Here is a 26,598-nt window from a genome sequence, read left to right as displayed (position 1 = left end):
ACACATATGGGCAGCAGCCGCCATAACAGTGGGACATGCCTTTTGTACAAAGTTTATATATATATATATATATATATTTATATTTATGTACACAGACACAGGGTATAAAATCCAGTGAGAAGGGCTCATGTGTGTCCAGCGAGGGGACAAGAGTGGCTTTAACAGCTGGGCTTGAGCCCAGTCTCCAGAGGCACCGGGAAGTGGTAGAGAGAAGCAGTCTCCCCTCCGTACTCCCACCCTGGGCCAAAGGAAAAGACAACTACACAAAGCTGGATGGTACCAGAAAGGTACCCTGCATTTCTTTAAACTCCTGAATGCCCCAAAGACATCCAAAATGGCTGGCAAATTATTCCCACACCTCCCAGCAAGATCGTGAACCCACAGAAGCAGTTCTGGCCCCAAGCTGAGGTCTAAGGCAGGCTTCCCAACACACACGTCTGCACTACCTTCCAGGGTCCTGTAGCAGCAAGGTTCAACCCCCCACACTCCAAAGTCCTCACAGACCAGAGGTTTCAGAGGTTTTCTGTGACAGATTGCAGGATAAAGGTACAGGAGGAGAGCAGTTAGTTCCTTCAGTTAATGCCCTATGGCCTTCCCAAAGGGGTAGGAATCAAAGAATCAGTAAGAGGTGGTTGGGAGGGACAATGAAGGTCATCCCAGGAGATGATGAACACAGAGAAACAGATGTTCACCGCAAGTGTAGATGCTGTTCTCTTCGACCAGCAGCTTTGATCAGCAGAGTCCATTCCCACTGGGGCTGTGGTGGATAGGAGCCCTTCTTGGTGTCTAAGGGGGTCCCCAGTTCCCCCACAGTCAGTGTTCATGCCCTCAGGATGGCTTGGTCCACAAAATGAAGAGAAGGGGCCGTGCAAGGGTAGATGTGGAGCAGGGAGTGGCAGGACCCAGAGGCACAGGGAGGCAGTGGACCGAGCCACTAATTTACCTGTGGCAAGGAGAAGATGTAAATAGAAAGCTGAAGGAAAGAAAATAACTGTGAACACTGACGCGAGCTGGGCCTTGCGACTCACATGGTTTGAGGGGTAAAGAGGCTGGAAAGCTGGAAGCACTGGGAGGCGACTGCCTGGGAGGCGAGGCTCAGGGCTGGACTCAGAGCTGGAACAGAGAGAGGCATGGAGAGTTAGCACAGAGTATTTCTGACTTCCAGGCCTAACCCTTCTCTCCCTTCCCCAAGTTTGAGTCTACCAGTCAGAGCTGCTGGGTTCAGGGCCCCCAGGGGAACTGCTCCATTTAATTGCAGGGCAGCAGCTTGAGCAGCAGCAGCTTGGGCCACAGCAGCGGCAGCAGCAGTGGTGGTTGGCAGCTGGATTCCCGAGCCTCGGAGGGAAAGAAGAGGTGGGGTTAAGTCCTAACCCTCAATGTAAAATTCAACCCCACGTTCTTCACTCCACAAAGAAACCTACCTTCTGCCAATTTGGCCATGAGCTGCAAACGTCCACCCGCTGATCCCAGGTCTAGCTCTTGGTCTCCATCAGGAAAAGTGATGTCTATGCCACCATCCGGTCGCTCGGTCACGTGGCCAATCCTCATAGGTCGACCAGCAAGCTCAAAGCCATTCAACTGTTCTAAAGCCCGCCGGGCACACTCCGAGTCAGAGAACTACAAGAAATCCAGGCCATATCAGGTACCTCCTGGCCACAGACATGCTCTCAAAGCCCCACGAATACTCCCTAGTCCTACTGTCCCAGGAAAATAGCATGCTCACCATGGCTCAAACTTTTCTTTCCCAAGGAATGTCACCTAGGATCCCATCCTCCCAAATGGTTCTCTGAAAAGAACCCTTTCCAGCTGACTCAAGGGCAATCACTTTTCAATCTTCCAGCTCCACTAAGAACCTAACAGTGTGTTATCTGTAGGGAGCCTTGCCTGACTGGCTGTTTCGCAAATGGGCATATCAGATGGAAGTAATATAGGCTGAGATCCAAGGCTCCTGAGTTTCATTTCTGCCCTCAGTACTAGTTAAGTTTCGGTCCTTAGTCAAGAACTCGGAAAGGCACAGCCTCAGGAGGGCACACAGCGCTGGTATTGAAAGCAAGATTGTATCCCCACTCCCACCCCACCTCTCTGGCCTACTGGCCACAGGGCCTCTACTCTCTAGTCCCTTTCAGCAGCAGCCTGACATAATGAGGATTCCTAGTCTGCTGTTTATGTGTCAAGGGTGTTGACCTTTCACATTATGAAAAAGGACAGAAAGACGCCAGAGGAATCTTTCTGAATCTGAGTCACATGCAGAGCTAAAAAAGGTACTTGCCACCATGACCCCTACAGCTGGCTTCATTTACTCTGGTATTACCTGCCCTAGGGCCTGGCACATGGTAATGACAGTTCCTAGGCAGGTGGTGTATGTAGGTGGCTTGCTTTTACTGGATACTTCTGTGATGAGCAATTCCCATGGCAGAACATAACCTACCTCCCCTCTGCCCTGCAGGCAACTGTGAGGGTGTAGGCTGCCTGGATTGAGCCCAGAAAATAGCAGCTTCTATCAGACTTTGTGGCTGGCAACCAGTCCTCAGCCTGGAGTCACATGGAAGAACCAGTTATGGGAGACAATTTTGTTGGAATGTCAGGAAAAGGTGAGACTTGCCCACTATTAGGTGGCCTCACTATTTTCCCTATGATAATATATAAATAGGAAAGTATTTCTCACTGGAGAAACTGCTTCAAACAGGGTAGCAACAAGGGGAAGTATATAACTTCTTATTCCCACCGCATTATGAAAATATACCAAATCTATAACACACCATCTATAATAAAGCCCATACCTGACCTCCCTCATCCCCCAACCTCATCTGCAGCCTGGAATTATTACTATTAACCAAAGAACAAGTTGTAGCACCACGGAGGCTGGTTGAACTCCTGGACACCCCATACCAGTGCCACTGACAAGAGTGTGGGAGCAAAGCCAAGATCTCAAGCAATACATTCATCTCAAGGCTAAGGCTAGTCCAAGCTTCAGGTAGCAGGGTTTATGGGTCATTAAGACCGTTCCTACGGGAGGAGGATGAAGCTGAGCTACAAAATCAGACAAACAGACAAACCTAAACTAAAATTAAAAGTTAAAGACTAGAGACTCACCGTAATAAAACCATAACCTTTGGAGCGGCCTGTTTCTGAGTCCTTCATCAAGACAATGTTATCAATCTGCAAAATAAAAAGAAGTAACAATCTTCTGGCTAATTCACACCTTTGATCTTTCCTACCCAGATTGTTTTTTTCGGCTGTGCTATGCACAGCATGTGGCAGAGAGGACCTTAGTTCCTCCACCAGGGATGGAATCTGTGATCTGTGCCCCATGCAGTGGAAGCACGGAGTCTTAACAACTGAGCCACCAGGAAAGTCCCCTATTTAGATTGTTCTAAATACCTCTATCTTTCTAACCAACCTATTACATCACTCCAAATCATTTTAAAAAGAGAGACAAAAGTCATTTCTTTCCAAGACACTTTTGCTGCCTCATCTTACTTAATCTGGACCCCACTATTTGATTTCACAGTGCCTAACTTACCTCCTGAGCAGTAAGAATACAGAGATGGAGCCAACTTTCCCAGGAGGGACCCACATGGCCCTTACGAAACATGCAGTGGGTTAACCATGATCAGACAGATGAGGAGGTACACTCACCCTCCCCACTTTTCCCAACTCCCTTCAGAGGTTCCCCTCTCTTTCTACTCACTTTGCCAAAGGGCTCAAAGATGCCCCGGAGCATGTCCTCGGTGATATTGAAGTGTAGGGAGCCGACATAAAGGCGCATTGGTCCACCACTGCCCTTCTGCAGGTTATTGGCCATGGCTGCCAGGCGGTTTTTCTCAGCCTGCAGGAGGAGGAAATGATGGGTTACACTCACACCTATCACATTCAACTCCATCTTCTCAAGTCCATTTCTCAGGCTGCTCACCTGTGAGGCCTGTACAATGATAGGCACTCCTAGCAGCCGCTGCCCAGTCAGCCCAATGGCCAGCGGCACAGACTGGATCTCACAGAATTCTACATAGGCAATGCCTTTAGAACGACGTGAGTTCCGATCTGAGATGATACGGACGTCTCGAACCTATCCAGAAAAGAAGGGAAATCCTGAGTTGGGCATAAAGGGGGATGGATAGAAGACAGGCTACCCCAAGCTAACTAAGAGGGAGAAGAGGGTTACCTTGCCAACAGCAGAGAAAAAGTCCTCCAGGTCTCGAGGCCGAATGCGGGCAGCTAACTGCATGCAGAACACTGTGCGGGCATCCCGCTCCTCCGGACTCAGGTTATCAACTGGCTCCCTAAAGAATACAACTGTTGAGACCTTCCCTCCCAATACTTGGTCATTGTTCTTTAGCTACCCTCAAGAACTACACATTCCTGTGGTTTGGCTCAAACCACTTGTTATTCATAATTCACAGTTCCTGACAAGAGTGCTTATTATCAACTCACCTGACTGGGCTCTTCTCTCTGAAATGAGGACTCTTACTGTTTCCATACCTACGCCTACAGAACAGAGAACAAAACTGAAAACCACCTCTATTCACATTGGCCCAATGCTGAGTCTTCCACCACAAGAAAACCAGATTACAGCACCTCATCACACATGCAAGTTCTGAGTATCACCCCTCCAGTAACTGGGTCTCCTGCCCATCCCAACAACAGGATACAAGCACCCTTATGCAGGGACCATGGTGCACCTGGTTTTACCCAGAATACAAAGGTGATCTTATTAGCAAAAGGTGATACCCAGTGGCAAGCGGTGGACTCCTGTAGTGTACACGATCCTCACGACGCCAGTCTCGACTTCGTGACTCACTACTATGTCGACGATCCCAGCTACGGCTGCGGTGGCGATGCTGCCGATCTCGACTTCGGCTCTGACTATTTTTCTGCCTGTGACGATCCCGGTCTCGACTACGACTATGGACAAAAATGACTATTAAGTTCCTTAAAGAACAAACCAACCTCTTCTGGTTTTTAATGTATAGCTTTCCCTGGTATCTTTCCATTTATAGTTCTCAAAACCCAAGTGTCCACAGAATGACTGACCTGCGTTTTCTCTCCCTGCTTTTACTAGGACTCCGACTCCTCTTCTTCCTGTGAGACAGTATCAACTCTTATTACAGAAGTTTCATTATCTCTCCCAAGGAAACGAAATAACAGTGAGGCTAGGATGAAACAAAAACCAGCAAAAGACCAAAGCCTAGAAGACAGTATGGCAGGAGTTCATGACAATGGTATGACATCAGTTTACACACAGCCCTGAACACTGTCAGGTATATGAAATGGCCATTTCCCCTCCATAGAACAGAACAGTATCTGGTGTTTTCAAATCAGAGATCCTCTTGTTATTTTTTATTCAAATAAAATACATCAAAACTAGGACAGATCCACAAGTCTACACTGGAAGATCATTACACCAAATCACCATTATTTCCATGACCCAGTGGAGCCATTACTAAAGTAGGAAGTCTTATGAACAACCACCTCTCTGTTCCAGCTGTTTCTATAATGGACAAAGCTGTTTTCCTTCCCCAAGCGACCAACCCACTTTCCCCATGCCACACTCACTTGCTTGCCTCCCCACTTGTGCCGTTTCCATTGGTGGCACTGGTCCCGTCAGTGACGCTGCTCCCATCGGTACCACAGCCACTGTTGCCAATGCTGCTGGTGCTGTTGGTCGTGTTGCTGGGACTGTCCTTTTTAACCTCTTTCCTTTGCTGCTCATCCTAAGGGGTTCACCAGGAAAATGACACAAGGCATCAGGTGGCAGACACACAGATTCCATTGGGCAAGGAAAGAACAAAAGTGGACAAGGAAGAAAGCTCATGAAATCAAAGCTGTCAATTATCTGAACAGTTTCTGAGCACCTAGATCTCCTAACAAAGAGAGTAAGAGAAGAAGTATGGAAACTACCCAAAAAGAAGAGATTTTAACATCAAACTTTAGCTATCCGACATCTGTTCGTTCCACTAACATCTATTTCCCACGAGAGTGAGAAATGAGTTACGTCTGAGATGTAGCAACTTTCTTCTATGTCACTGAGAGCTGTGAGCAAAGCGTTCCCATCCCAACTTTATGTTGCCCCCCTCACCCCCAGTTTTCGGGGCCCTTTTTCCAAGCATGGCCTTTGAGTACTGGTCTCCAGCAGTGACTACTAAAAGATTACACCTTTCGTGAATAGCCACATACATAATAAATGAAAAAGGAAAGAAAATTCCTAAAACATTGAAACTGATGAGCCACAACTACTTTTTCTTACTAACCCAATTCCAAGAGTGAGCTGGGGAATATTACCTCCTCTTTTTTATAGGGAGCCTCCAGCATGGCCTCAATCACTATATCAAAGTCATCGGATGCCATTGCAGCCTATCTGAGGAAAAGATATTGATACATAAGAACCTCATTTATATTTTTCCTCCCCTTCCGGCACCCCACATTCCCTCCCCCTTTGAAGAAACAGACATCAGAATATACAGTTCTGTTTCTTGAACTCCAAAGGTATCTTACCAGCTGTTGCTTACCCTACATTTATTTTTGCACCTTACAGATCTGAACTAGTTCTGCTTTGTGGCTTAGAAAAGGTCAGGGTCTAGAAGAAAATTAGATGTCTAGGGAGAAACAAAATATAATACAGACCTTTTCCTGTTAAAAGAAAATGCAGGTACTCAAATTTACTATTTATAGTGGGCACTTGGCCTCCATTCTACTATTCAAATTTCTGAATAAATAATTGCTTTAAACTTAAATCGGCACATATTTCCATTAACAAGGTAAGACTACAAGAATAAAAATTAAGAGCAAGGCAAAGTAATACCAGGATAATGCAGATTTGTCCTAAGCTTTTCCCCACATCCCTGACCCAAACACACAAAAATGAGGGGATTCATCATTAAGCATTTTCTGTACAACACCAACTAGACTTTGGGTAATTCAGAAAGACTGTGATTAAGATGACTTAACCAGTCCCACTCTGAAGCATTTCTGTCTAGGCACACACAGTAGGACTTCTCGCCTACCCCAAGCTTTCATATTTAGCAATGGTCTTTCTCAAGTCTGTTCGTCACAGGTCTGTCAAATAATAAAAACAGAAGACACCAAACGAAATCAACAGGATAAATTATTCAAAGATTATTGCTCCAAAATTATCAAAATATGTAACACAGATAAATCTCAAAATAATTACACTGAAAGAGGTTACCAAAAAAAAAGTACATACTGTATGATATACATTTACATAAAATTTTAGAAAATGCAAACTAACCTGTAGTGACAGAAAGCAGGTCAGTGGTTACCTAGGGATAGAACAAGCTGGGGAAGGGCCAGGATGAAAAGATTATAAAAGAACATTTTGGAATTTGGGGGGGTGATGGTTTCATGGGTGTTAGCACATAACAAAACCCACCAAACTGTACACCTTACCATGTATAGTTTTATTTTATGTCACTGATATCCTAATAAAACTGAAAAAACTAATCTGAAGAACTTCTATGCAGAGAGGCTAATTATAATTAAGACTTTCCATATACACAAGAGCTTTGTCCTCTTTAAAGCAGCTAATGCATCATCCAATCATGCTGTCTTGATTGGAGACAGTCCACAGCCTATTTTGATGATTTAAAAAAATAATAAAAAAAAAAGTAATCATATTTATTATTTGTAGTACCTGACATTGCTGGGCACTATGCTAAACATGTTACAAAGATAGGATTCTTGGAAGCAGCCAACAATAAAACTTAGTTGGACCCAAATTTAAGGCTTAAAAATGGAAACCAAACCAAAATCAAATAGGTGTCTAAAAACCAGTGAACTCAATCTCTTATCTTACATTTATTTGGTAATTAATTGTAACATATGCTACAGGCAATATTGGATCTAATGCACAGATGAGAAAACTGAGGTTCTGTGAACAGCCCAAAGTCACAAAGCTCAAATGAAGAAGCTGATCCTTGATCAGAAGTCTTCTGACTCTAATGTCCAGGTTACCACTCTCTCATGTGGTTTCTAACTTAAAGGAAATTTCTTAAAAAAGAAAAGTACACAGCATACCAAGATGTCTATTTTTAAATATACACTCATCTGGAGAATTAATGTTCTCACAGGTATGTGAAAAGAATCAGTCTCCTTAGTCACACCTTATCGTGTGGCTTATACAGATAATCGGTTCGTAATAGTATATGCTTCAAAAAAAAAAAACAGTATATACTTCAAAATATTAGGAACCAGGCTGATTTTAATATATGCTATCTGACCTATGGTGGGAGAAAAAAATGGTTCTGTAAGTAAGTTTTGATCTACAAACTCTGTTCCTTTCAGTCATTTGACTGCCAAGTCTATACAAATTTTCTAAGTGTCATAACACTCCTTTTCATTTTTTATAGCCTGCCTTTAATTCTCCAAATGAAATGCTTCTAATTTCAAGAACTGCTCTTTGTTGAGTGCTAGTACAGTGCAGGTATAACTTTAAGATATGCAACAACTTTCACATAAGTTGACAAAGGAACCCCTATCTGTGGAATAAAGTTTTCAGACCTAAGAAACAAATGAATGGATCTATTTAGAAACACACATATATAAAACATTAGCACACTTTGAAACTTGCAATCTTGCTGGGTTTAGTCTATCTTTCTAGATGTCCTAAAAAGCAGAAAAGTCCCAAACACTTATGCGCTTTCAGGTCGGCAGTTTTCGAACTCTTTAAGTCCTAATTTATGGGTCAAAGTCCATTCAATACCATACATTAAAACATTATACTGCTTTCTTCCAACCCTGCTCCAAAAATTGCATTAGGGACCCACAATCATGGTATTGCGTGGACCTTGTCATACCACAGACTAGACCCACGCCAGCACTTAGGCCCCACTGCAGCCGGCCACAGTAAAGCGAAAAACCACTGTCAGCCCCAATCAGGCAGAATTCATTCACCAAACGCTGGAGTCCCAGGGGTGATGGGCAGCGCCACCTCCTGGGTCTGGTCACTGAGCTGGGCACAAACATCTCCCAACTGAAGACAGCTTAATTAAGAATAAGAACAATGAGAAAGACAAAAACATTCCTATGTGTAACAAACCAAGGCCACGCTTCAAAAAACGGTCCTACAAGTAACTTACTGGCAGCATCTCTGTGAGGGCCAGCGTCCCAATGCTAAAACCTCCTATGTGGCCCCATTATGCTCCTCTACCGCCACGGGGTATGTGGGCAGAGCCGCCAACATAGTGAACATGAGTCTTCCAGATACGGAAAACTGAGGAAGAAACCTCAATTCCCTCATCTCTCTCTGGCGCCACTAGGGGTTGAAAACGGATCCCACGAGTCCTCTGAGACCGTGGTAGGTCGATGCTCCCTCCAGTGTGGGACACCCTGGACGTCAGGGCTACGGGGACCAAGAAACCAGTCATTCGGCTCCTTGAAACATCTTCATCGCTGAAGGATATAGCCACGAGGGTGCCGATCCCTAAAATCGTGCCAGTGACTAGTTAGGCAGCGAACACTTCCAGGTCAAAATAAACAAAAACATAATTTTTTTTATTTTAAATTTTAAGTTAGCCGGACTCTGCTCTCGCTTCCATCGTCTGCCTGTGACGTCAGGGGGAGGGGCCGTGCGGCAACGTCACGCATAGGTGACGTTGCGGGGGGAACCCGGTTTCGGGGTTTCTTACCAGTTCCGGGTCCCCGCAGCGGGGGTCCCGGTTCCCCCTGTTTCTTTGGGTGTGTCAGGGGACACGAAGCACCGCTATCTTCCAGAGACTCAGCAGTAAAGGCAGCACTAGAGCCGGAGCTGCTCCTCTTCCCGCAAAATGGCGGCAGCTCCACTGTCTTCCAGAACCTTCCCCAATCTGCGCAGGCGCCGAAACATTCAGCCGCTGGAATTTCTCTCACTGGTTTCGCGGCAACCGTCCAAAGTACAGATTTTCATTGGCTAAAATCCTAAGTATGGGTGGAGCCAAACTCAAAGGTCTCTTAGCAACAGCCAAGTTCCCATAGATTGGTTAACCTTGCCGGGACTCTAAGGAAAGCAGAAGCGTCCTTAGGTAGCTGCCTCATTGGCTAAATGATTTGCGGAAGGCGGAGAAAGCGGTCAGAGAACTGAGACGGGACCCTCCTGCCCAGCTCCCGGCAGTGGTAGACTGGGGCAACACCGCGAGGTAATGAGGTGCAGTTGAAGTCCTTGGCCATCCTTACTGATTTGCCAAAGGGCTCAAGTCAGGCTTACCTAGAACAGCATTCTGGAGAGCAACTGCATTTGCTTCCCTAGGGGAGGGGTGTTGAGCTCCGCATCCCCATGCTGTCTGTACAACCTTCCCAACGGCTGCCTCATGCCCTCAGAGCTTGGACCTCAGAAGTCTGTGACAGGTTTATCTTCTTCCACATCTCACATACTTTTCAGTTCAAATCAGTGCCCCGCACAGCTCCCACTGCAAGGGTCAAGTTCAGGCAGTTTCTCAGGTGACTGGGTGCAGCTGTACTCAGTCATCTGTCTGACGTCCACCCTCACATTCCTGGAGCTTCCAGAACTCCCAGAGACTTCAACTGCTTAATATAGCTGCCAAAAACGTAGCTGGTGAAAACATGGGAGACAGCCATGAACTCACAGGAACCGTTTGAATCCTGATTTGAATATTAACTTTTTATCATTATACCAATTCCTTTTCTGTAAAAATGTAGACTTGAACTAGATTACCTCTTAGGACTTCAAACTCTAATCCTGTGATTTTATCCAAACAAAATAAATGTCTTCTTGCTGGAGAAGTGTGGATGACTTCCAGTTAATGCTCCCAAGAGGTAACAAAGCTCAGGTACAGCAGCTCAGGAAGGCGAAGGGAAGCTGGTCTCACTCACTACCCCATCTCTGTGGCAGCAAACTCCAGGCCTCCTCCCCAGAAAAGAACCTAATCACAAGTGCTAAAGGACAAGACCTCTCTGTAGCTGGTCAGAAAGGCTTGTACCTGGGAGTCCAAGAGTCACCACTTAAGCTTCTTAAATAGGAAATAAACCTAGGCCCCTTCAAGTATTGGATAAGAGCATAGATCTGAATATGTGTAAGTAATAGTTGGAGAAGCAGAGGCAGGTGGCAGCAGAGTTGGAGCAGGAAAGGCCATAACCTCATTTTATTTGAATTTCCTCCTTACACAAAACCATCAAAATAGGAACAGAGATGGACAGGGAAGAGGGCTGAAAATTTGTTCAATTCACATGTTCTCAGAGCTATCCCAGGGAGCCCTTGAGGCTGAGTGTTTGTTGGAGTAGCCACAAATGCAACATGAATTCCTCATGCTCAGGCCTGAAGTCTTCACAGATTGGTGGCATGAGCCCCACAATTCTCCTCCTTTGCCCATCTTGACGTAAGGTAGGAAAGCAGACTGAAATGTTCCTCTCTGATGGGCACGGTGAATCACAGCCCATGGTGTACTGCACCTTCTGTGCTACAGGAGCAGAACCTGCAGCTGCTTCCAAGACTCCAGACCCTTGCAGGCAGGGCTAGAGGCCGATGGTGTAAGAGCGGCCTGTGGGGTTGTGAATAGCAGAGCAGACCGGTGCCGTCACAGCCCACTCATACCACACCTTCTTAGAATTGCTGCATCGCCAGAAACGCACACAGATGGTCTGGCCTTCACGCACGGTAATGGGCTGCTATAAGAAGAAAAACAGGGAGGTTCAGGGTAGAGCTAATGAATTTTACGTGGCAAGGTACTAAGCTAAGTGTGGAGATAATGATCAAACATAACATTCCCACCCTCATGAGGTTTGAAGTCTATCAGAACAAATAATCAGAACTGAACAATCTGACACAGAACAAATAATCAAAAGTGGGATGAATGCTGTAAACAGGGACAGTACCTATGAAAAGTAATGCTAACCTAGTCTACAAGGTCAGGGAAAATTATCTGACAATAAGAATGTCTCATGAGACCTGGAAGATAAAGTCACCTGGGTCAGAAAATGAGCCAAGAACTTTTATAGGCAGAGGAAAAAGGTGTGAAATTCTGAGGCAGAAAAGAACATGGGTTATTAGAGGAACCAAAAGAAGGTCCAAGGACTGAAGCAATGTAAACAAAGGACAGCAGCTGAAAAGGCAGGTGAAAACTAGATCACACCAAGTCTAACAAAGATTTAAGACTTTATCCTGGGGCTTCTCTGGCGGTCCAGTGGTTAAGACTCTGCACGTCCACTGTGTGGAGCATGGGTTCAATCCCTGGTCGGGGAACTAAGATCCCACATGCCGTGCACCAAGGCCAGAAACAAAACAGACTTCATCCTAAGGGAATCGGAAACATACTGAAGGGTTTTAAAAGCAGGAGAGAGAGATAGGATCAGATTTGTGTTTTTAAAAGATGACTCTTGCTCCAGGTACAGAATGGACAGAAGAATAGCCTAAGTAGATGTGGGAAGCCAGGTCACTGCAAATATCCCAACAACTACAACTGCACGTGAGAGCAGCAGAACAGGGGTCACAGCCAAACGTTATCCTGGGGGAAGGGAAGGGGCAGAACATCAATGCCAAAAGTTACTTTTTAACCCAAGGAGCCTTAAGGTGATACCCACCTTAATGGGGAAGAGGATGGGAAACCATGAGAACATCCCCGGAGAGTGAGTCTCTGGACGGATACCTAAGTGGACAAAATAATGATAAAAATTGAGAATAACTGATGGCTATACACCTGAAATTAACACAACATTGTATCAACTATATTCCAATAAAAATTAACAACAACAACAAAAAAATGAGGTCTCCATGACTCTGTTTTTTGCCTAGGTTGAGGACAGTCTCTTCTGTAAACACAGAAACCAGTCATCAAAGATCCCCATTCACCGATTGCTCAGTTCCTTGTGACTCTAAATGCAACATGTATTAAATACATAAGTTGCCCGGGTAGCATACTCTTAAACCCCCATCCACTTTCCCAGACACTCACTCAGAGTGATGTCCTGATAAAGCACAGTCTCAAAGTAGCCTGCAAAACCATGCAGCACTGTGTTCACCTCCACAGGAAACTCCAAGGTACAGTAGCGATTGTTGTCAATCATAGGATCTGTCAGGGAAGAGCTGTGTGGGTGATGAGGAACCAGAAACCCTAGACAACTTGGTAAAGCATAAGCAGGAACCAGGAAAGGAAGCCTAGATAAGAGGCCAGATAGACCCAGGACAGCAAGGGAAGAAACCAGGGAGGTGAGCTCCCCAGTCAGTCAGAAGACAGCCATGCAGGAACCCACCTCTGTTAGGATGGCTGAAGGTAAAACAGGGCTGGGGGGCAGACAGCTGGTGGAAATTGTGCAGTCGTACCACGTAAGGCATCTCAAACTGGGCCTGTCCCAAGAGAGAGAAAATGATATCTGAAGAAGACAGGCGAGAGCTACCTAATTCCTCAGGGAATGCAGCTCAAGCTCTAAGGACACGGACAAAGATAAAAATGTAGTTTCATTTCAGTTACTTTTCCACATCCCCAACTCCTTCATCTCTTCATTTCCTCCAGGGGAAGAAAACAGTAATGCTGATAGAGAAAAAGAAAAGCACTAAAGAGAGAAGAGACCTCCAGAAGAGAGTGGCTCTTTACCTCAGGGTCACGGTCCTTTTCCCGACAGGCTCGGACCTCATTGTATAGCTTGGAGGAGGAGATGGGAGCTAGAAAGGAGGTGTACTCCCCAGGGATGCTCACGCCATCATCTGCAGAACAGAAGGGGTACATTACTTCCCAGGGGATGGAAATGGTGCATCTGTGCTGAAGGCCCAGCCGTCCCACATCAAAAGAGACCCAGGCAGCTCCATGTTGTCACATTCCCAGGCCAACCTGCCCCAGCTCATGCCCTAAGGCATTCTACTTCCAGGTTAATTTAGAGTCACATAAGAGTAAAACTGGAAGGAACCCAAAGTATTCTAATCTAATAGTCCTTAACTTTCTTTCCTTTGAGCTAGTGATGAAAGCTAAGTCCAAGGTACATATCATGGCAGTTCCATGGAGTCCACAGATCTCAGACTAAGAATCTCTGCTCTGGGGGCTTTCCTGGTGGCTCAGTAGTAGAGTCCATCTGCCAATGCAGAAGACATGGGTTCGATCCCTGATCCAGAAAGATCCCACACGCAGAGGAGGAACTAAGCCCATGCACCACAACTACTGAACCCACGCACCCCAGAGCCTGTGCACTGCAACAGGAGAAGCCACTGCAATGAGAAGCCCATGCACTGCAACTAGACAGTAGCCCCCGCTCTCCCCAACTAGAGAAAAGTCCATGCAGCAATGAAGACCCAGCACAGCCATAAATGACTAAATAAATATTTTTTAAAAGTTTCTGCTCTGGTCCACTCCCCTCATTTTACAGATGAGAACACCCACCCCCAAGGTTCAGGGAGATTGTGTCACTTGCTAAGGGCACTGACCCAAGTCTGCCCTGCCTCCCCTAAACTCTGTAACCTCTTCTATGCTGCTGCCACACCCACCCCTCCCCAGCCCCACTGAGCCTTCCCAGTTGATAATCCAGTCCCCTTATTCAGTACACCCCAGCCTGGAGGCACCTTTTAGGAAGTGCTGGGCTCCATCCAGGCACTCAGGTGACAGTTCATTGTCAGCAAAGGACCCCAGAAGCTCACTGACAATGATATCTGCTTTCTCTGGAGCTACCCACTCCCGCATGTCCGATGAGACTACTGTCACCTGGCTTCCCCATTCTTCAAACTGCCAGTTCTCCAGCCTAAAACAGATGAAACAAGTCAGGAGAAGAAAGAAAAACTGGCACTGGGGACAAACTTCCCAGCAACCAGGTTGCTACTCACGTCACCACAGCATTTGGGTTCTTCTCCACAGCGTACAGCTTTATCCGCCGGTCAGCTTGCTTGGCAGCCCGCAGGGAAGCATTCACCAGGGGCCCCCGGCCTGCTCCCAGCACCATCAGCACTCTAAGAAACAGAGGGAGCAGTCAAGCTGATTCTACATGTAGAGAGGCAGGCATGCACATCTCTGGGAATCAGGCAGAGAGCACTCACTGGATGTTGGTGTCCTTCTCTTCCTCTGGCACTCGATCTAACAGACATTTATAGATGGCCTGGGGGGAAGGAGGGAAGACCTTGTGGCTATAATGCCATCTTCACCCAGGTCATCCCAGCCCTTTGCCTGACACTGAGACCCACACTGTACCTGCTGGTACTGAGAGTATTTGATGGGGTCCTTTTCAAACACTTCGTATGTCTGAGATTCCAGGTTATCCATCAGTGGCTGATGAATGAGAGGAAAAAGACAGACTAAGTTAGCCACTTTCTGGCAAGGACAATGCACCAGAATACCAAAACCTTCCCACTGTCTCCTGAGCTCTGGTGAGATTTTAGGGTGCCTGCTCTCAAGATACATTTCCTCCCCCCACCTCCATCCTCTTAGTGCACTCCAGACCCACCTGGAGTGGGGACTGCAGGTAATCTTCATAGCCCTTGGCAAAGAGTTCGTAGGCATTGGGTGGAGGTCGGTTCTGGCTCAGGTATTCCAAGTATTGGAGGTAGGAGCAGAACTCCTTCTCTGAGTGGTGGTTGGTGCCTGTGATGATGAACTGTACCTCCAACTGTGAGAATAAGTAAAGCCATCAGACACAGTCCTTGAACCAAGAGGATATTATTGAAGCTTATGGCCAAAGAGCTCCAGCATAAAATAAGGCCCAGATCACCAAATACCGCTGAATACCAACAAAAGCACCAAGAGCCTTCCTATATCACATAAGCATCACCCTGGCATAAGGGACCCCATGGAACATTACTGTAACTTCTTAGATCAAACTTTCTGCAAAGCTCTCATGCGACCCGATTCCTTTTGAAATGTTTCTGGGGCTTCTACTGCCATTTGTCCTTTTGCTCTCAAGGCCCCCAACTTTGCAGAAATTGCTCTCCAGAAATTAGAGAGGAAGAGTCAGCCCCATAAAGGAAAACAAAAAAAATCCCATCACACATATGTGAGTAAAACAAGATTAGCTGGAACACCTTTAGAACCCTTCCACTACACACCTTGAGAAGTCGGAAGATCAGCCTCTGGTGCATCTTAGAAAGAACAGGAAATCCCTTCTTATTGGTCAGGAAAATGCTGGTGGGGAGAATGGCTGCTTTGATGGGCTCCCCAAGCCAACGATCAATGACATGATTAGATGGGAGGTCAGCACCAATTTCAAGAGCTACAAAAGGGAAAACAAAGACCTGTCAATCACATAGGCCAGAATCTTTGCGTGCTTTTTAGTGCAAGATCTGTCTCATCCTTAAGAGCAAGGCAGACTAAAGCATGGAGAAAGTATGCCCCAGCAGCCAAGTATACATGAGACTCCTGATTTTTAGTCACAGGACTTTAGAGAAGGATAACCTATTGCAGGATCTTTGTGGACTTACCCACTGCAATCCTCTTGCTATAATCACACAAGGTCCGGAAGTTGTGCCACCTGTGCAGAGTCAAAATACAGAAGTTAGTTGCTCATTCGTGTCCAACTCTTTGTGATCCCATGGACTGCAGCCCTCCAGGCTCCTCTGTCCATGGAATTTTCCAGGCAAGAATACTAGAGTGGGTTTCCAGTTCCTTCTCTAGGGGATCTTCCCGACCTAGGGATTGAACCCAGGTCTCCAGCACTGCAGGCAGACTCTTTACTGTCTGAGCCACCAGGGAAGCTCCATCAAATACATATGACCCACCAATCACCACACCTCAGAGAGACCTTCCTACAGGTTCCACTCTGTACTTCCCTCCACCCCAGGTACAGCAGCAAAAGGAAACATACCACATCCATGTCTTCTCCTCTCCACTGTACTCCTCTGTGTGTGAAGTTGGTGCGTTCTCAATTATATCATCTCTCAGGTCCTCCGGTGCCACCAATGGCACCCGCATCCAGAACTGCACATGAACAATAAATAGGTTCTACACCCTATTTAGAACTCTATTTTGAACCCATTGGGTCCAGAAAGCTTCCTTCAATTAAAAAGATCTTGATCCAGATTTCAAGCTAATCCCCTTATATCCTTTCCCCAATTTGTGATTATATGTTGTCTTTTATCTCTGGAAGTTGCGGGAAGTAACCGATATTCTATACGTTTTATAATACTTTGCTTACTACTCTTAGTTGTGGGTAGGCAGTACTGACATTTCAATTCTCCCAAATGCACCCTTTACTGAATGGCCAGGAACAAGAAGACACTTAGCACAGCCTGACTATCATAATATGCAGCAGGAAAGGAGGCCCTCGCCATACCATGGAGGAGTGGTGGCCAGTGTGGATGTGATTGGTCAAAACTCTTGCCAAGTTTGTGTTATCTTCCTGATTTAGGGGCAGCAGGAAAGCTGGAAGACCCAAATATGCCCCAAAATTCAGCTCTTGTAACATAGCCTGGAATAGAGATTAAGAGGATAAAGTTAAGAGCTAGCAGCTCAAATAGCTTTAATTGCATTATATCAAATTTACTAAGTTACAGAGTGGGGGGAAAGTGCTCTCCCCATCTAGCTTGTTTACAGATATTTAGAGTCAGTGAAGAGGTCAGTCTTACCGCCTCAGAGTTCCTGCGTATCTTCTCCACTTTTGAGTCTGGACGAATCCATGGAGAAAGCTTTCCCACAATTAGTGTATTCCAGTCTGCACTCCCCCACCCAAGAAAGACAAAGACTAAATAAGGTTCAGCACTTTACTCATTCAATTTCTAGTTCTTAACAGGGAATAGAGTTAGAGATGAAAGACAAAGACTTTTTCTATCACAGATACAGGAGAGTCTGACAGAATAGGGAACTAAGGCTTTTAGTAGGTAGGTAAGGAGAGAACAAGAGTGTCTATATCCGTGGGGCGAACCAATATATACAAGTCAAGAAAGGAAGAGGAGGAAGGCACTGATAAAGCATAAGTTGTTACTGCCTCTAATAATTAAGGGGCATATGGGACGCTCCCTACCCCTTCCTGACAGCAGTAGGTCTGATCGTGTCTGGGGGCCCGGCCGACTCTTAGCAGGTTCCTGAGTGAATTCCCTCTTGAAACGCGGGTGGAACACAGGCATGCAGAGGAAATCAAACCTACAACCGCGACAGACCCAGAATCGTCATGTAAAGACAGCAGCAGTGCCCAGAGATCCAAGTAATTGGACTGGCTCTCTTGATTCTGCACAACCCTTTCAGCTGCCACCAGTCAGCGACCCGACTAGACTGCTGAATTCAGCCAACCTTGGGGCATATCACTTCCGCTGCACTGTGCCTCAATTTCTCGCCAGGACACAGCCATGGAAAAGATGAGTTAAGAGAAAAGATGAATATCCACACCACGTGGACTTTCTACTCTGCTGTCACTGGTTTTCCGAGACTGTCACATCCAGATCGGCAGCAGTACTGCCCAAATATCCCCCCTCAAGGTTTAGCTCTCCTCTCCCTAACCTCCTAACTCTTTCTCCCAATCTCATAAGGTAATCTCTCTCTCCAGGGCCCTGGAGGTCTCTACGCCCCCTTCTTGAGTTTACCTGATAACTCCTCCGACTTTGGGGTTCAGTGACCACACGCCCCCAATAAGTTTCCCGCCCTCCTCTCACGCTCCAGGACCCGAGGCTTCTCCCCACGAAGGACTAAATGGTTTCTCCCGCCCTGGTCTCATCCATTCCGACCCCCTCACCCCTGCCTCTCGGGGATGACTGGTCTGCCCCTCTCGGTCCCCGAGTTCGGACCCCGCATTCAGCTCGCGGCGGTCCAGGCCCTCACCCCTGCTTGGCCACAGCCCCCAGTGTGTCAGCTATTTCGGGGACGCAATTCAGGTCCCTCCCGCTTGACACGCGGCTTCCACCGGCACCACCGACCGCCATAGTCGCCATCTTTTCCCTCGCGCAGTCCACGCCGAGATTCCCTGAAGCTAGCAGCCAATCACAAAGCCGAAAAAAAGCCCCCAGAAGGCGGGACGAGTCACCTTAACAACCAGAGCGTCTCCCACGGCTCTGGAGCTGGAGGAGAAGGGGTGGAGAGTGGCTCTTCTCGCCAATCCGCGCGCTGCACAGTGACGTACGGCGAGACTTCGGAAGAGTCACCAATCTCAGGGTCTGGTTCTCGACGAACTTAATCTCCCATAATGCTCCATGTATTCGTAGAACTCCGTGTAGAGACTACACGTCCCATGAAACCCTGTAGTGTAAGCTTGAAGTGTCATCATTGGGACCCGCACAGTTGTCTCGGGGCCAGTGGCGCAATGGATAACGCGTCTGACTACGGATCAGAAGATTCCAGGTTCGACTCCTGGCTGGCTCGGTGGGACTTGTGCACTTTTATTGCATCCCATGCAATAACGCCATAAGCAGTATTTTGAAAGTCTCCCTTTCTTCCCTTTCTAAATTTCCTTATGATCTCATCTTACCCTCATTTTGAGCTCATAATTTTATTGCGTTCTGCAGCCATTTTATGTCAGCTTTTTCCATTCCCTAATTGAAAGATGGTTCTTGGGTCTCTACTTAGGTCCATCCAAATCCTGAGAAAATTGAGGTAATGACTAAATTGGGCTTTGTATGGGCCTTAGTATATTTTTAAATAGATTGTGGCAATTTAGCCACCAGTTCCTTTCCTTTATATCTCAAACAAACAAACAAAAAAAGTAAACATCTAAACACACACACACACATACACACACACACACATTTGAAGATAGGAGGGGGAAAAAAAAACTCATGGTGAGGAATTACAGTGGAGAGGAGTTATGAACAGCCTGGCGAAGACCTGAGAGAATCTCAGCATTTTCCTTTTGAGATAATCTCTACATTTTCCTTTGTGAACACCTGCTATAGTGGTGGGAAAGAAGGAAAAGAACGAAGCAAAGAAAGATACAGGGAGGAGAAACAGAACCTGAAGGCAGGGGCCCAGAGGTGTTGAGGGTCTGGCAGCGAGGATGGAAAGAGAACACAATACGAAAGACCCGAGGCAGGAGGCGTTGACAGAACTTAGTGACCGACTGACAGGAAGCCTGATAAGGGAAGTCTGCGGGTGAAGCCCAAGATTTTGGCCTCTTTGAGCGCTACAGGAAATGAGAAGCTCTTTAAGGGAGAAACAGGGTTTGGGTTTGGAAATACTGAATTGGACGTCTAGGGGGCGCTGTGTAACAGAGAGTTGGATGAATAGTGATCTGAACCAGACAAGATGTGGAAATCGCCAGAAGAAAGGTAGTGACTTTAGCCATGAGACTGAATGAGATCACCGTAGCCCGTGGGGGATCAGAGTTCTGAGAAATACGTAATGGGTGTGGATAGGATAAGCCATAAGGACCACTGGGTGCAATGTATTTAGTGCGTGCCCCAAAAGATAAAGATTAGAAAACTAAAGAAATAAGAAAATGCCTATGAAGCTTAAGAGTTGGAGGTACTTTTATCCTATCTTATTATTACTAGACTTTATTTCTTAAAACAGTTCTAGAATTATAGAAAACTTGAGCAGGTAGTACCGTACAGCCAGCTCTCTTATGTCTTCCTACAGCTTTCTCTATTACTAACATCTTAACATTAGTATGATACATTTATTACTATTGGTGGACCAGAATTGATGTATTATTATTATTAACTGAAGTCCATAGTTTATTCAGATTTTCTTAGTTTTTACCTAATGTCTTCTTTTTGTTCCACCGTCCCATCCAGGATACCATATTACATATAGTTGTCATATCTGCTTAGGCTCCTCTTGGCTGTGACAGTTTCTCAGGTGCTTCTTATTTTTGATGACCTTGATAGTTTTGAGGAATACTGGTTAGGTATACTGAAGGACATCCCTCTATTGGAATTTGTCTGATGGGGTTTTTCATTAGACTGGGGTTATGGTTTTGGGGGAGGAAGATCACAGAGGTAAAGTGGCCATTTTCATCACATCATATCAAGAGTACATACCATCAACATAATTTTTAACTGTTGATATTGACCTTCATGAGCTGGTAGACCTAGTGTTTATCAGGTTTCTCCACTGAAAAATTATACTCCTCCCCCCACCCCTTCCATCCTGTACTCTTTGGAAGGAAATCACTGTGTGCATTCCACACTTAAGGAGAAGGGAATTATTCTTCCCCTCCTTTAAGGTGAAGTGTCGACTTCACCTTATTTAAATTCAAGTATTTATTTGAATTCTTCCCTGAAGATCTTATGAGTAGGGAGTTGACCGGAAGTGGGTGATTCTCTGCCAACATTATAGGAAGAAGAAGAGTTGTTGGGAAGGCCTGCTTGTTGTTCTCTGCCCCAGCTGTGCCCAACCAAACTCTATATTCACAGAAGACTTATGAGATGTTTCGTCTTCAGAAAAAGCTAATTATCTGGGCTGCGGACCATCTGTGTTCCTGGCATCTTCCTTCTGATGTCAATCTGGCTGGTGGCTGCTCTGTTGATTGTTAACTAACCCATCCATGGGTGAAAGGGAGAAAGGAAAATTTATGAAATCATAATGTCAGTTTTGTCATCAGTGAAAGTAATTTTTAAAAGCTTTTGTGTTAAAAAGAACCTGGAATTTCTGACTGACCTTAAAGTAAGTTTAGATTGGCTGAATTTCATTCATCTGAGATGTCTTTATTTTTTCATTCAAAATGGCCTCTAATGTGTGGCAAGCATGATGCCGAATGGTTCCAGGTAATTCCACACCACATTGCTCTCCACCTCTCCTACAACACTTTGCTTTGTCTTAAAGAACAGCACGGACTGTGGGTCTGTCTATATGAGCTACAGAGGAGCAGAAGGGAATGAATGAAAAAGAAATAGAGAACCTTTTAAAGGGCTTGGCCCTAGGCATAAAGTCAGAGTTAATCATTTCTGTCTTATCCTCTGCTTCCCTCTCCTCTGCTCTCCTTGCTGAACTTTTGTGCTCAGAAGTATGTCAGTCACTGTTATACTATAGCATGTAGGCCTTTGCTGGGATGAAGATAGGGATGTGGTGGGTGAGAAATAATGTTGCTTTCTCCAGGAGCCAGTGACTAACAGGTCAGAGCTCTGGAAACGTTTCTGGAAGGAAAGGAGTACCCACTTCCAGATAAACCTCCAGCATTCCTCATCTTCAGGCCCAGTCCTTCTACCTGCTCCTGTTTTTCTGTCCTTGTTTAAACACTGCCAGTGAATTGTAAACTCTCCTTTCACTTTCTCTTGGGCTCTCCTCCTCCCTCCACACTGGTCTCCCTCCCCAGGCCCGCCTTCACTCACCTCTGTGCCTCCCCAGCCAGCTGCACTCTTCAACACCAAAATAATGGCCCCTTTGACCCTCCTACTGCTCCAAATTGCTTCTTCACAATCAAGGCTGTCCTCCAGCTATGAAAGTGGCAGAGTTACTGAGGCAAAATAATCTGTGCCAATTTGCATTCTCTTCCTTGTCATTTCTATTATACAGTATTTATCTGTCAAAATGAATAGAAAGTAGAAACTGTTCTGGAACATAGAAAAAGATGGAAAACTACCCAATTGTTTATGAGGCCAGAATATACCTAATATCAAAACCTGTCAGAAGGAGGACCCTTCCAAAAAAGCAAACCTATAGACTTACCTAACTTAGGAATATAAATGTAAAAATCCTATAATATTTGTCAATAAATGTCAATAGTATATTAACATAATAATAATATACCAGAAACAGTTAGGGTTTATCCCAGGAATTAACACAGGTTAGGTATTAGGAAATTTATTTATATGATAGGTCAAAAGTAAAGCAAACAAGAAAAACGTTTGATCATTTGTAATAGTTGTCAAAGAGAACATGGTTAGTAAATTCCATTTTGTAAAACATTCTTTTTTTTAAGATTATTTTTATTGATTTATATATTTGGATGCACCAGGTCTTGGTTGCCACATGCAGGATCTAGTTCCCCAACCAGGGATTGAACCCCAGCCCTCTGCACTGGGAGTGTGGAATCTTAGCCACTTGACCACCAGGGAAGTCCCTCTAAAACATTCTTAATAGTCTTAATATTCTTTATATATAAACACATATACACATATATGAAGTCAACAATTCACGTAAATATAAAATAATACAAGAATGTCTTATCTCATCGGTGTGTTATTTAATATTATTCTAAAAATATCCAATACAATAAGCCTGGAAATTTTTAAAAAGGAGTTATAGCTTTTAGAAAGAGAGGCAAATTTATCATTGTTTGCAGATGATATGATTGTGTATATAGAAAATCCATGAGAACCAATTCTAAAATGATGAGAATTAATAATAGCATTCAGAGACATCACTTGATACAAGACAAATATAAAACATATCCATAGCCTTCTTATAAACTAAGAATAACCAGTTAAAAGATATAACTAATCAAAAATATCCCAATAACATGGTAGTTAAAGGTCATAGACGGTAGAGCCAGGTGGCAAGAGGTTAAAGCCCTGTTTATCCATTTACCAACCAGGTGAACTAACCCCTCTGGCCTCAGTTTCTTCATCCACAAAACTAAAATGTAAATTATAGTTATCTCAGAAAGCTATGATGAACATTAAATTAGTTAATATTGTAAAACATTTAGAACTTTTCTGCACATAGGAAGCTTTCAATATACATTAGCTATTGTGATTAGTTTCTTACCCATTCACAGAGGTAACAATAATATCACCATAAAATACTTAGCTATTACCTTATTGGAAAATATGAAGAAAGTATATATAGAAAACCTAAAATTTTGCTGAGAGATATAAAGACTGAAAAAATGGAAAGACAAGCCATGTTCTTAGAAAAAAATGAATCTTATAAAGATGTCAATTCTTAATAAATTAGTTTCTCACTTTTTCTACATTTAATCACAATTCTAATGGCATCTTTTGTTACTTTATTAAATGATTCTACCATTCACTGGTGAGTTTCCCAGGTGGCACTAGTGATAAAGAACCTGCGTGCTAATGCAGTAGATGTAACAGATGCAGGTCCAATCCTTGATTTGGGAAGATCCCCTGGAGGAAGAAACAGCAACCCACTCCAGTATTCCTGCCTGGAGAATTCCATGGACAGAGGAGCCTGGTAGGCTATAGTCCATGGGGTCACAAAGAGTCAAAATACGACTGAAGCGACTTAGCGCACATACACACACCATTCTTTTTTTTTTTTTTTTTTAAAGCAGACAAGAAAGCAAAGAAAAATTTTTAAAAAGAGGAGGAGGGAGAGGGAATTTGCTCTACCTTTTTAGTCCATTACTTCAAACCCTTTATGAAACAAGCAACGTATAAATAAATAAAAGGCCACAATGTTCAATGGGTACAAGAAGAGACAGAGTAAAAAGGCTGAACTAATAGCCTAGAAACAGACCAGTTGCCTGTGTATATATGTGTGATAAATATATGAATTCGATTTGTGATAATAATAACAGCTAACATTTATTGAGCCCTTATTTTGTGAAAAGCACTTTACATTCACAAGAACCTGGTGATGTAGGAAATGTTAATCTGTGGGTGAAGGAACTAAGTCTTAGAGAGGTTAAGTGACTTGCCCCTCTTAGAAGGGGTTTAAATGGGGTACAAACCTAGGTCAACTGACTCCAGAGCCTTTGATCTTAACCTTAAGACATACCATCTCTAATTTCCCTTCTAGAAAGCTATCCTAGACAATATTCACAAACTAGGACAAAGAGTCATTAAGAGAAATGCTTAGTGTGACATTTTTTTGTGATTACAAAAAATGTAAAACAAGTTGGATATCCTATAGGGGTATGGTCAAATAAATCATCCATGCAATGAAATCTTAAGCAGCCATTAAAATCAATGTTGTCAGAGAAAATTTAATTATATGGAGAAATGTTCACGATACATACAGAATAACTTCAGTATGTGCAGAGAAAATGTATTTTCCAAGTTTTATATAGTAAGCATGTTTTTACTATATGGGAAACATTTTTTTCAATATGTATAAAATCTGTGATCTTCCCTTGGTCTTTCTGCTTGTTTCTAGTCTTCTTTCCTGTGAAGAACTATCTAAGGTCTCTCTCCTCTGTAGGACCCTATAGCTGTCCGATCTTCAGCAATCACTCTCACTCATAGCAATACCTTAACAGTCCTCCTCCACAAACTAATATTTTTGGATTTGTTGTTTGTTTTTGGTTTTTTTTTCCCCAGTTTTATTGAGAAATAATTGACATACCTCACTATATAAGTTTAAGGCGTACAGCATGACAGTTTGATTTACATATATTGTGAAATGATTACCACAGCAGGTTGGGCTAACATCACGTTATATAGATACAGTAAAAAAGAAAAGAAACAAGAAAGGAAAAAATGTTTCTCCCTCAGATGAGAACTCTTAGGATTTACTCTCTTAACAACTTTCCTATACATCATACAGCAGTGTTAACTATGTTGTACATTACATCCTCAGTAATGACTTATATTATAACTGGAAGTTTGTACATCTTTTAAAAAATATAATCATATTTATTTATTTTTGGGTGTGCAGGGTCTTCGTGACTGCGAAGGCTTTTTTCTAGTTGTGACGAGCAGGGGCTACTCTCTAGTTGTGGTGTGCAGGCTTCTCACTAGGGAGGCTTCTCTCTTTGCAGACCATGGGCTCTAGGGTGCCAGCCTCTTTTTTTTTTTTTTTTCTTGTGAATTTGTTTTTATTTTATTGGGTCTAGGGGATGGGATGGGGAATACCTCGTCAGTTATGCCCCACTAGGAAGATGTCCATTCTAACTTTCCTGGGACAGCTTTTGGAGCTTTTTCTTTTTCTTGGAGGAGCTGCTCTTGCTGGCAGCAGCCTCTTCAGGTCCACTGCTGAGTGGCTCCTCCTTGGAAGACAATTTCTGCTTTTTCTTGGGGACCCTCTTGTTTCCTGACTCATCAGGGTCAGTAACTGGTTCTTCTTTGGGAAGAGATTTCTTCCTCTTGGGAAGACTTCCAGTACCATCTATCTCTTCAAGATCACTACTAACTAGCTCTTCCTTGGAAAAAGATTTCTTTTTCTTGGGTTTGGAAAAAGAGACAGATGGGTCTTCCATTCCGTTCTCCTGAAGAGCCTCCTGGGGCTTTTGCTTTTTCTTCTTTTTGGGTCTTTCACTTGTCTCCTCACACTCCTCTGGGGCACTGCTATTTTCTGAAGAAGCCAGGGCAGTTGCAGCCAGCCTTTTCTTTGCTTTCTTCAAGCGTTTCTTCTCCTGTTTCTCGAGCTTCCTGGTAATCTCGGCAGCCGCTTCCTCTGCCTGAACCATTGCCTCCTTCATGACATCCAGATTCTTTCGGGGAATCTCTCCAGTCTCATAGAAGGACAGCTGCTCTAGGGTGCCCAGTCTCAATAGTTGTTGCACACGGGCTTAGTTGCTCCAAGACATGTGGGATCTTCCCACATTAGGGATTGAATTCCTGTCTCTTGCATTGACAGCTAGATTCTTTACCACTGAGCCACCAGGGAAGCCCCTAGTAGTTTGTACCTCTTGATCATCCTCCTCCAAGTCAGCCATCTCCCACTCTCCACCTCTGGTAACCACAAGTCTGATCTCTTTTCCTATGAGTCTACATTTTAGATTTCACCTATAAGTGAGATTATACAGTATTTGTCTTTCTCTAGACAGACTAATGTTTATTAAGCTCTACCACATGCAGGGTACTTTACATATTAATATATTATCTCACCTAATGCTCGGGACATACTCTTGTGGGGTAAGAACTTATTAATATATCCATTTTGTAGATAGAAAACTGAGGTTAAGTGTTTTGAACAA

The 26,598-nt window shown here is 44.4% G+C and overlaps 2 protein-coding genes, 1 non-coding gene and 1 pseudogene across 18 annotated transcripts; 1 reads left to right on the top strand and 3 right to left on the bottom strand.

Moving 5' to 3' along the window:
• Positions 1–268: 268 nt before the first annotated feature.
• RBM23 (RNA binding motif protein 23) lies at positions 269–9,815 on the bottom strand. 9 transcript variants are annotated; one of them, XM_081506701.1, is made up of 16 exons: positions 9,642–9,815; positions 7,247–7,293; positions 7,002–7,053; positions 6,280–6,355; positions 5,554–5,711; positions 5,032–5,079; positions 4,729–4,902; positions 4,432–4,485; positions 4,163–4,280; positions 3,914–4,066; positions 3,692–3,829; positions 3,094–3,159; positions 1,422–1,617; positions 1,204–1,335; positions 1,029–1,113; positions 269–943 (listed from the first exon to the last, which is right to left on the bottom strand). In XM_081506701.1, exons 4-16 carry the CDS (start codon positions 6,343–6,345, stop codon positions 940–942), a joined length of 1,392 nt encoding a protein of 463 aa, XP_081362827.1. In that variant the 5' UTR covers positions 6,346–6,355; positions 7,002–7,053; positions 7,247–7,293; positions 9,642–9,815; the 3' UTR covers positions 269–939. The 9 variants fall into 9 exon arrangements, with proteins under 9 accessions (XP_081362827.1, XP_081362825.1, XP_081362829.1 ...); XM_081506699.1 differs by lacking the exon at positions 7,002–7,053; XM_081506703.1 differs by lacking the exon at positions 7,247–7,293.
• A 1,247-nt stretch (positions 9,816–11,062) lies between these two features.
• Positions 11,063–18,953, bottom strand: PRMT5 (protein arginine methyltransferase 5). 8 transcript variants are annotated; one of them, XM_081506655.1, is made up of 17 exons: positions 18,865–18,953; positions 17,872–17,990; positions 17,477–17,562; positions 17,185–17,319; positions 16,717–16,829; positions 16,334–16,383; positions 15,962–16,125; positions 15,364–15,525; positions 15,111–15,188; positions 14,960–15,018; positions 14,750–14,872; positions 14,492–14,667; positions 13,536–13,645; positions 13,195–13,288; positions 12,897–13,013; positions 12,526–12,590; positions 11,063–11,613 (listed from the first exon to the last, which is right to left on the bottom strand). In XM_081506655.1, exons 2-17 carry the CDS (start codon positions 17,972–17,974, stop codon positions 11,461–11,463), a joined length of 1,788 nt encoding a protein of 595 aa, XP_081362781.1. In that variant the 5' UTR covers positions 17,975–17,990; positions 18,865–18,953; the 3' UTR covers positions 11,063–11,460. The 8 variants fall into 8 exon arrangements, with proteins under 8 accessions (XP_081362781.1, XP_081362780.1, XP_081362778.1 ...); XM_081506654.1 differs by lacking the exon at positions 18,865–18,953 and adding an exon at positions 18,577–18,796; XM_081506652.1 differs by lacking the exon at positions 18,865–18,953 and adding an exon at positions 18,663–18,796 and having other exon boundaries at positions 16,334–16,414; positions 16,697–16,829.
• Positions 18,954–19,126: 173 nt separating this feature from the next.
• TRNAR-ACG (transfer RNA arginine (anticodon ACG)) lies at positions 19,127–19,199 on the top strand. The gene has a single exon. It is a non-coding gene; the product is annotated as a tRNA-Arg (tRNA).
• Positions 19,200–25,569: 6,370 nt separating this feature from the next.
• On the bottom strand, positions 25,570–26,119 carry LOC145513816 (nucleolar protein 56 pseudogene; annotated as a pseudogene).
• Positions 26,120–26,598: the final 479 nt, after the last annotated feature.

This window comes from Giraffa tippelskirchi, chromosome 7, assembly GCF_054371585.1.
Source record: "Giraffa tippelskirchi isolate mGirTip1 chromosome 7, T2T-mGirTip1v1.2.pri, whole genome shotgun sequence".
In the NCBI taxonomy this organism is placed as follows: domain Eukaryota; kingdom Metazoa; phylum Chordata; class Mammalia; order Artiodactyla; family Giraffidae; genus Giraffa; species Giraffa tippelskirchi.
Note: the sequence above shows the minus strand (reverse complement) of the source record. Positions and strands in the feature narration are given on the sequence as shown.

Bases quoted from the DNA above. Each gene is read 5' to 3' on its own strand.
- RBM23 (XM_081506701.1), bottom strand. From the start codon at position 6,345: ATGGCATCCGATGACTTTGATATAGTGATTGAGGCCATGCTGGAGGCT. The intron at 4,486-4,728 runs GTATCACCTTTT...TCTGTTCTGTAG, and splicing joins AGTCCACCGCTTGCCACTGG to GCGTAGGTATGGAAACAGTA. The intron at 4,067-4,162 runs GTAACCCTCTTC...TTTTCTGGATAG, and splicing joins TTTTCTCTGCTGTTGGCAAG to GTTCGAGACGTCCGTATCAT.
- PRMT5 (XM_081506652.1), bottom strand. From the start codon at position 18,772: ATGGCGACTATGGCGGTCGGTGGTGCCGGTGGAAGCCGCGTGTCAAGC. The intron at 16,415-16,696 runs GTACCTGGGGTG...GACACGAATGAG, and splicing joins GTATGTTTCCTTTTGCTGCT to CAACTAACTTCTGTATTTTG. The intron at 11,614-12,525 runs GTGGGTATCACC...TTCTTCTTATAG, and splicing joins CCATCCTCTTCCCCATTAAG to CAGCCCATTACCGTGCGTGA.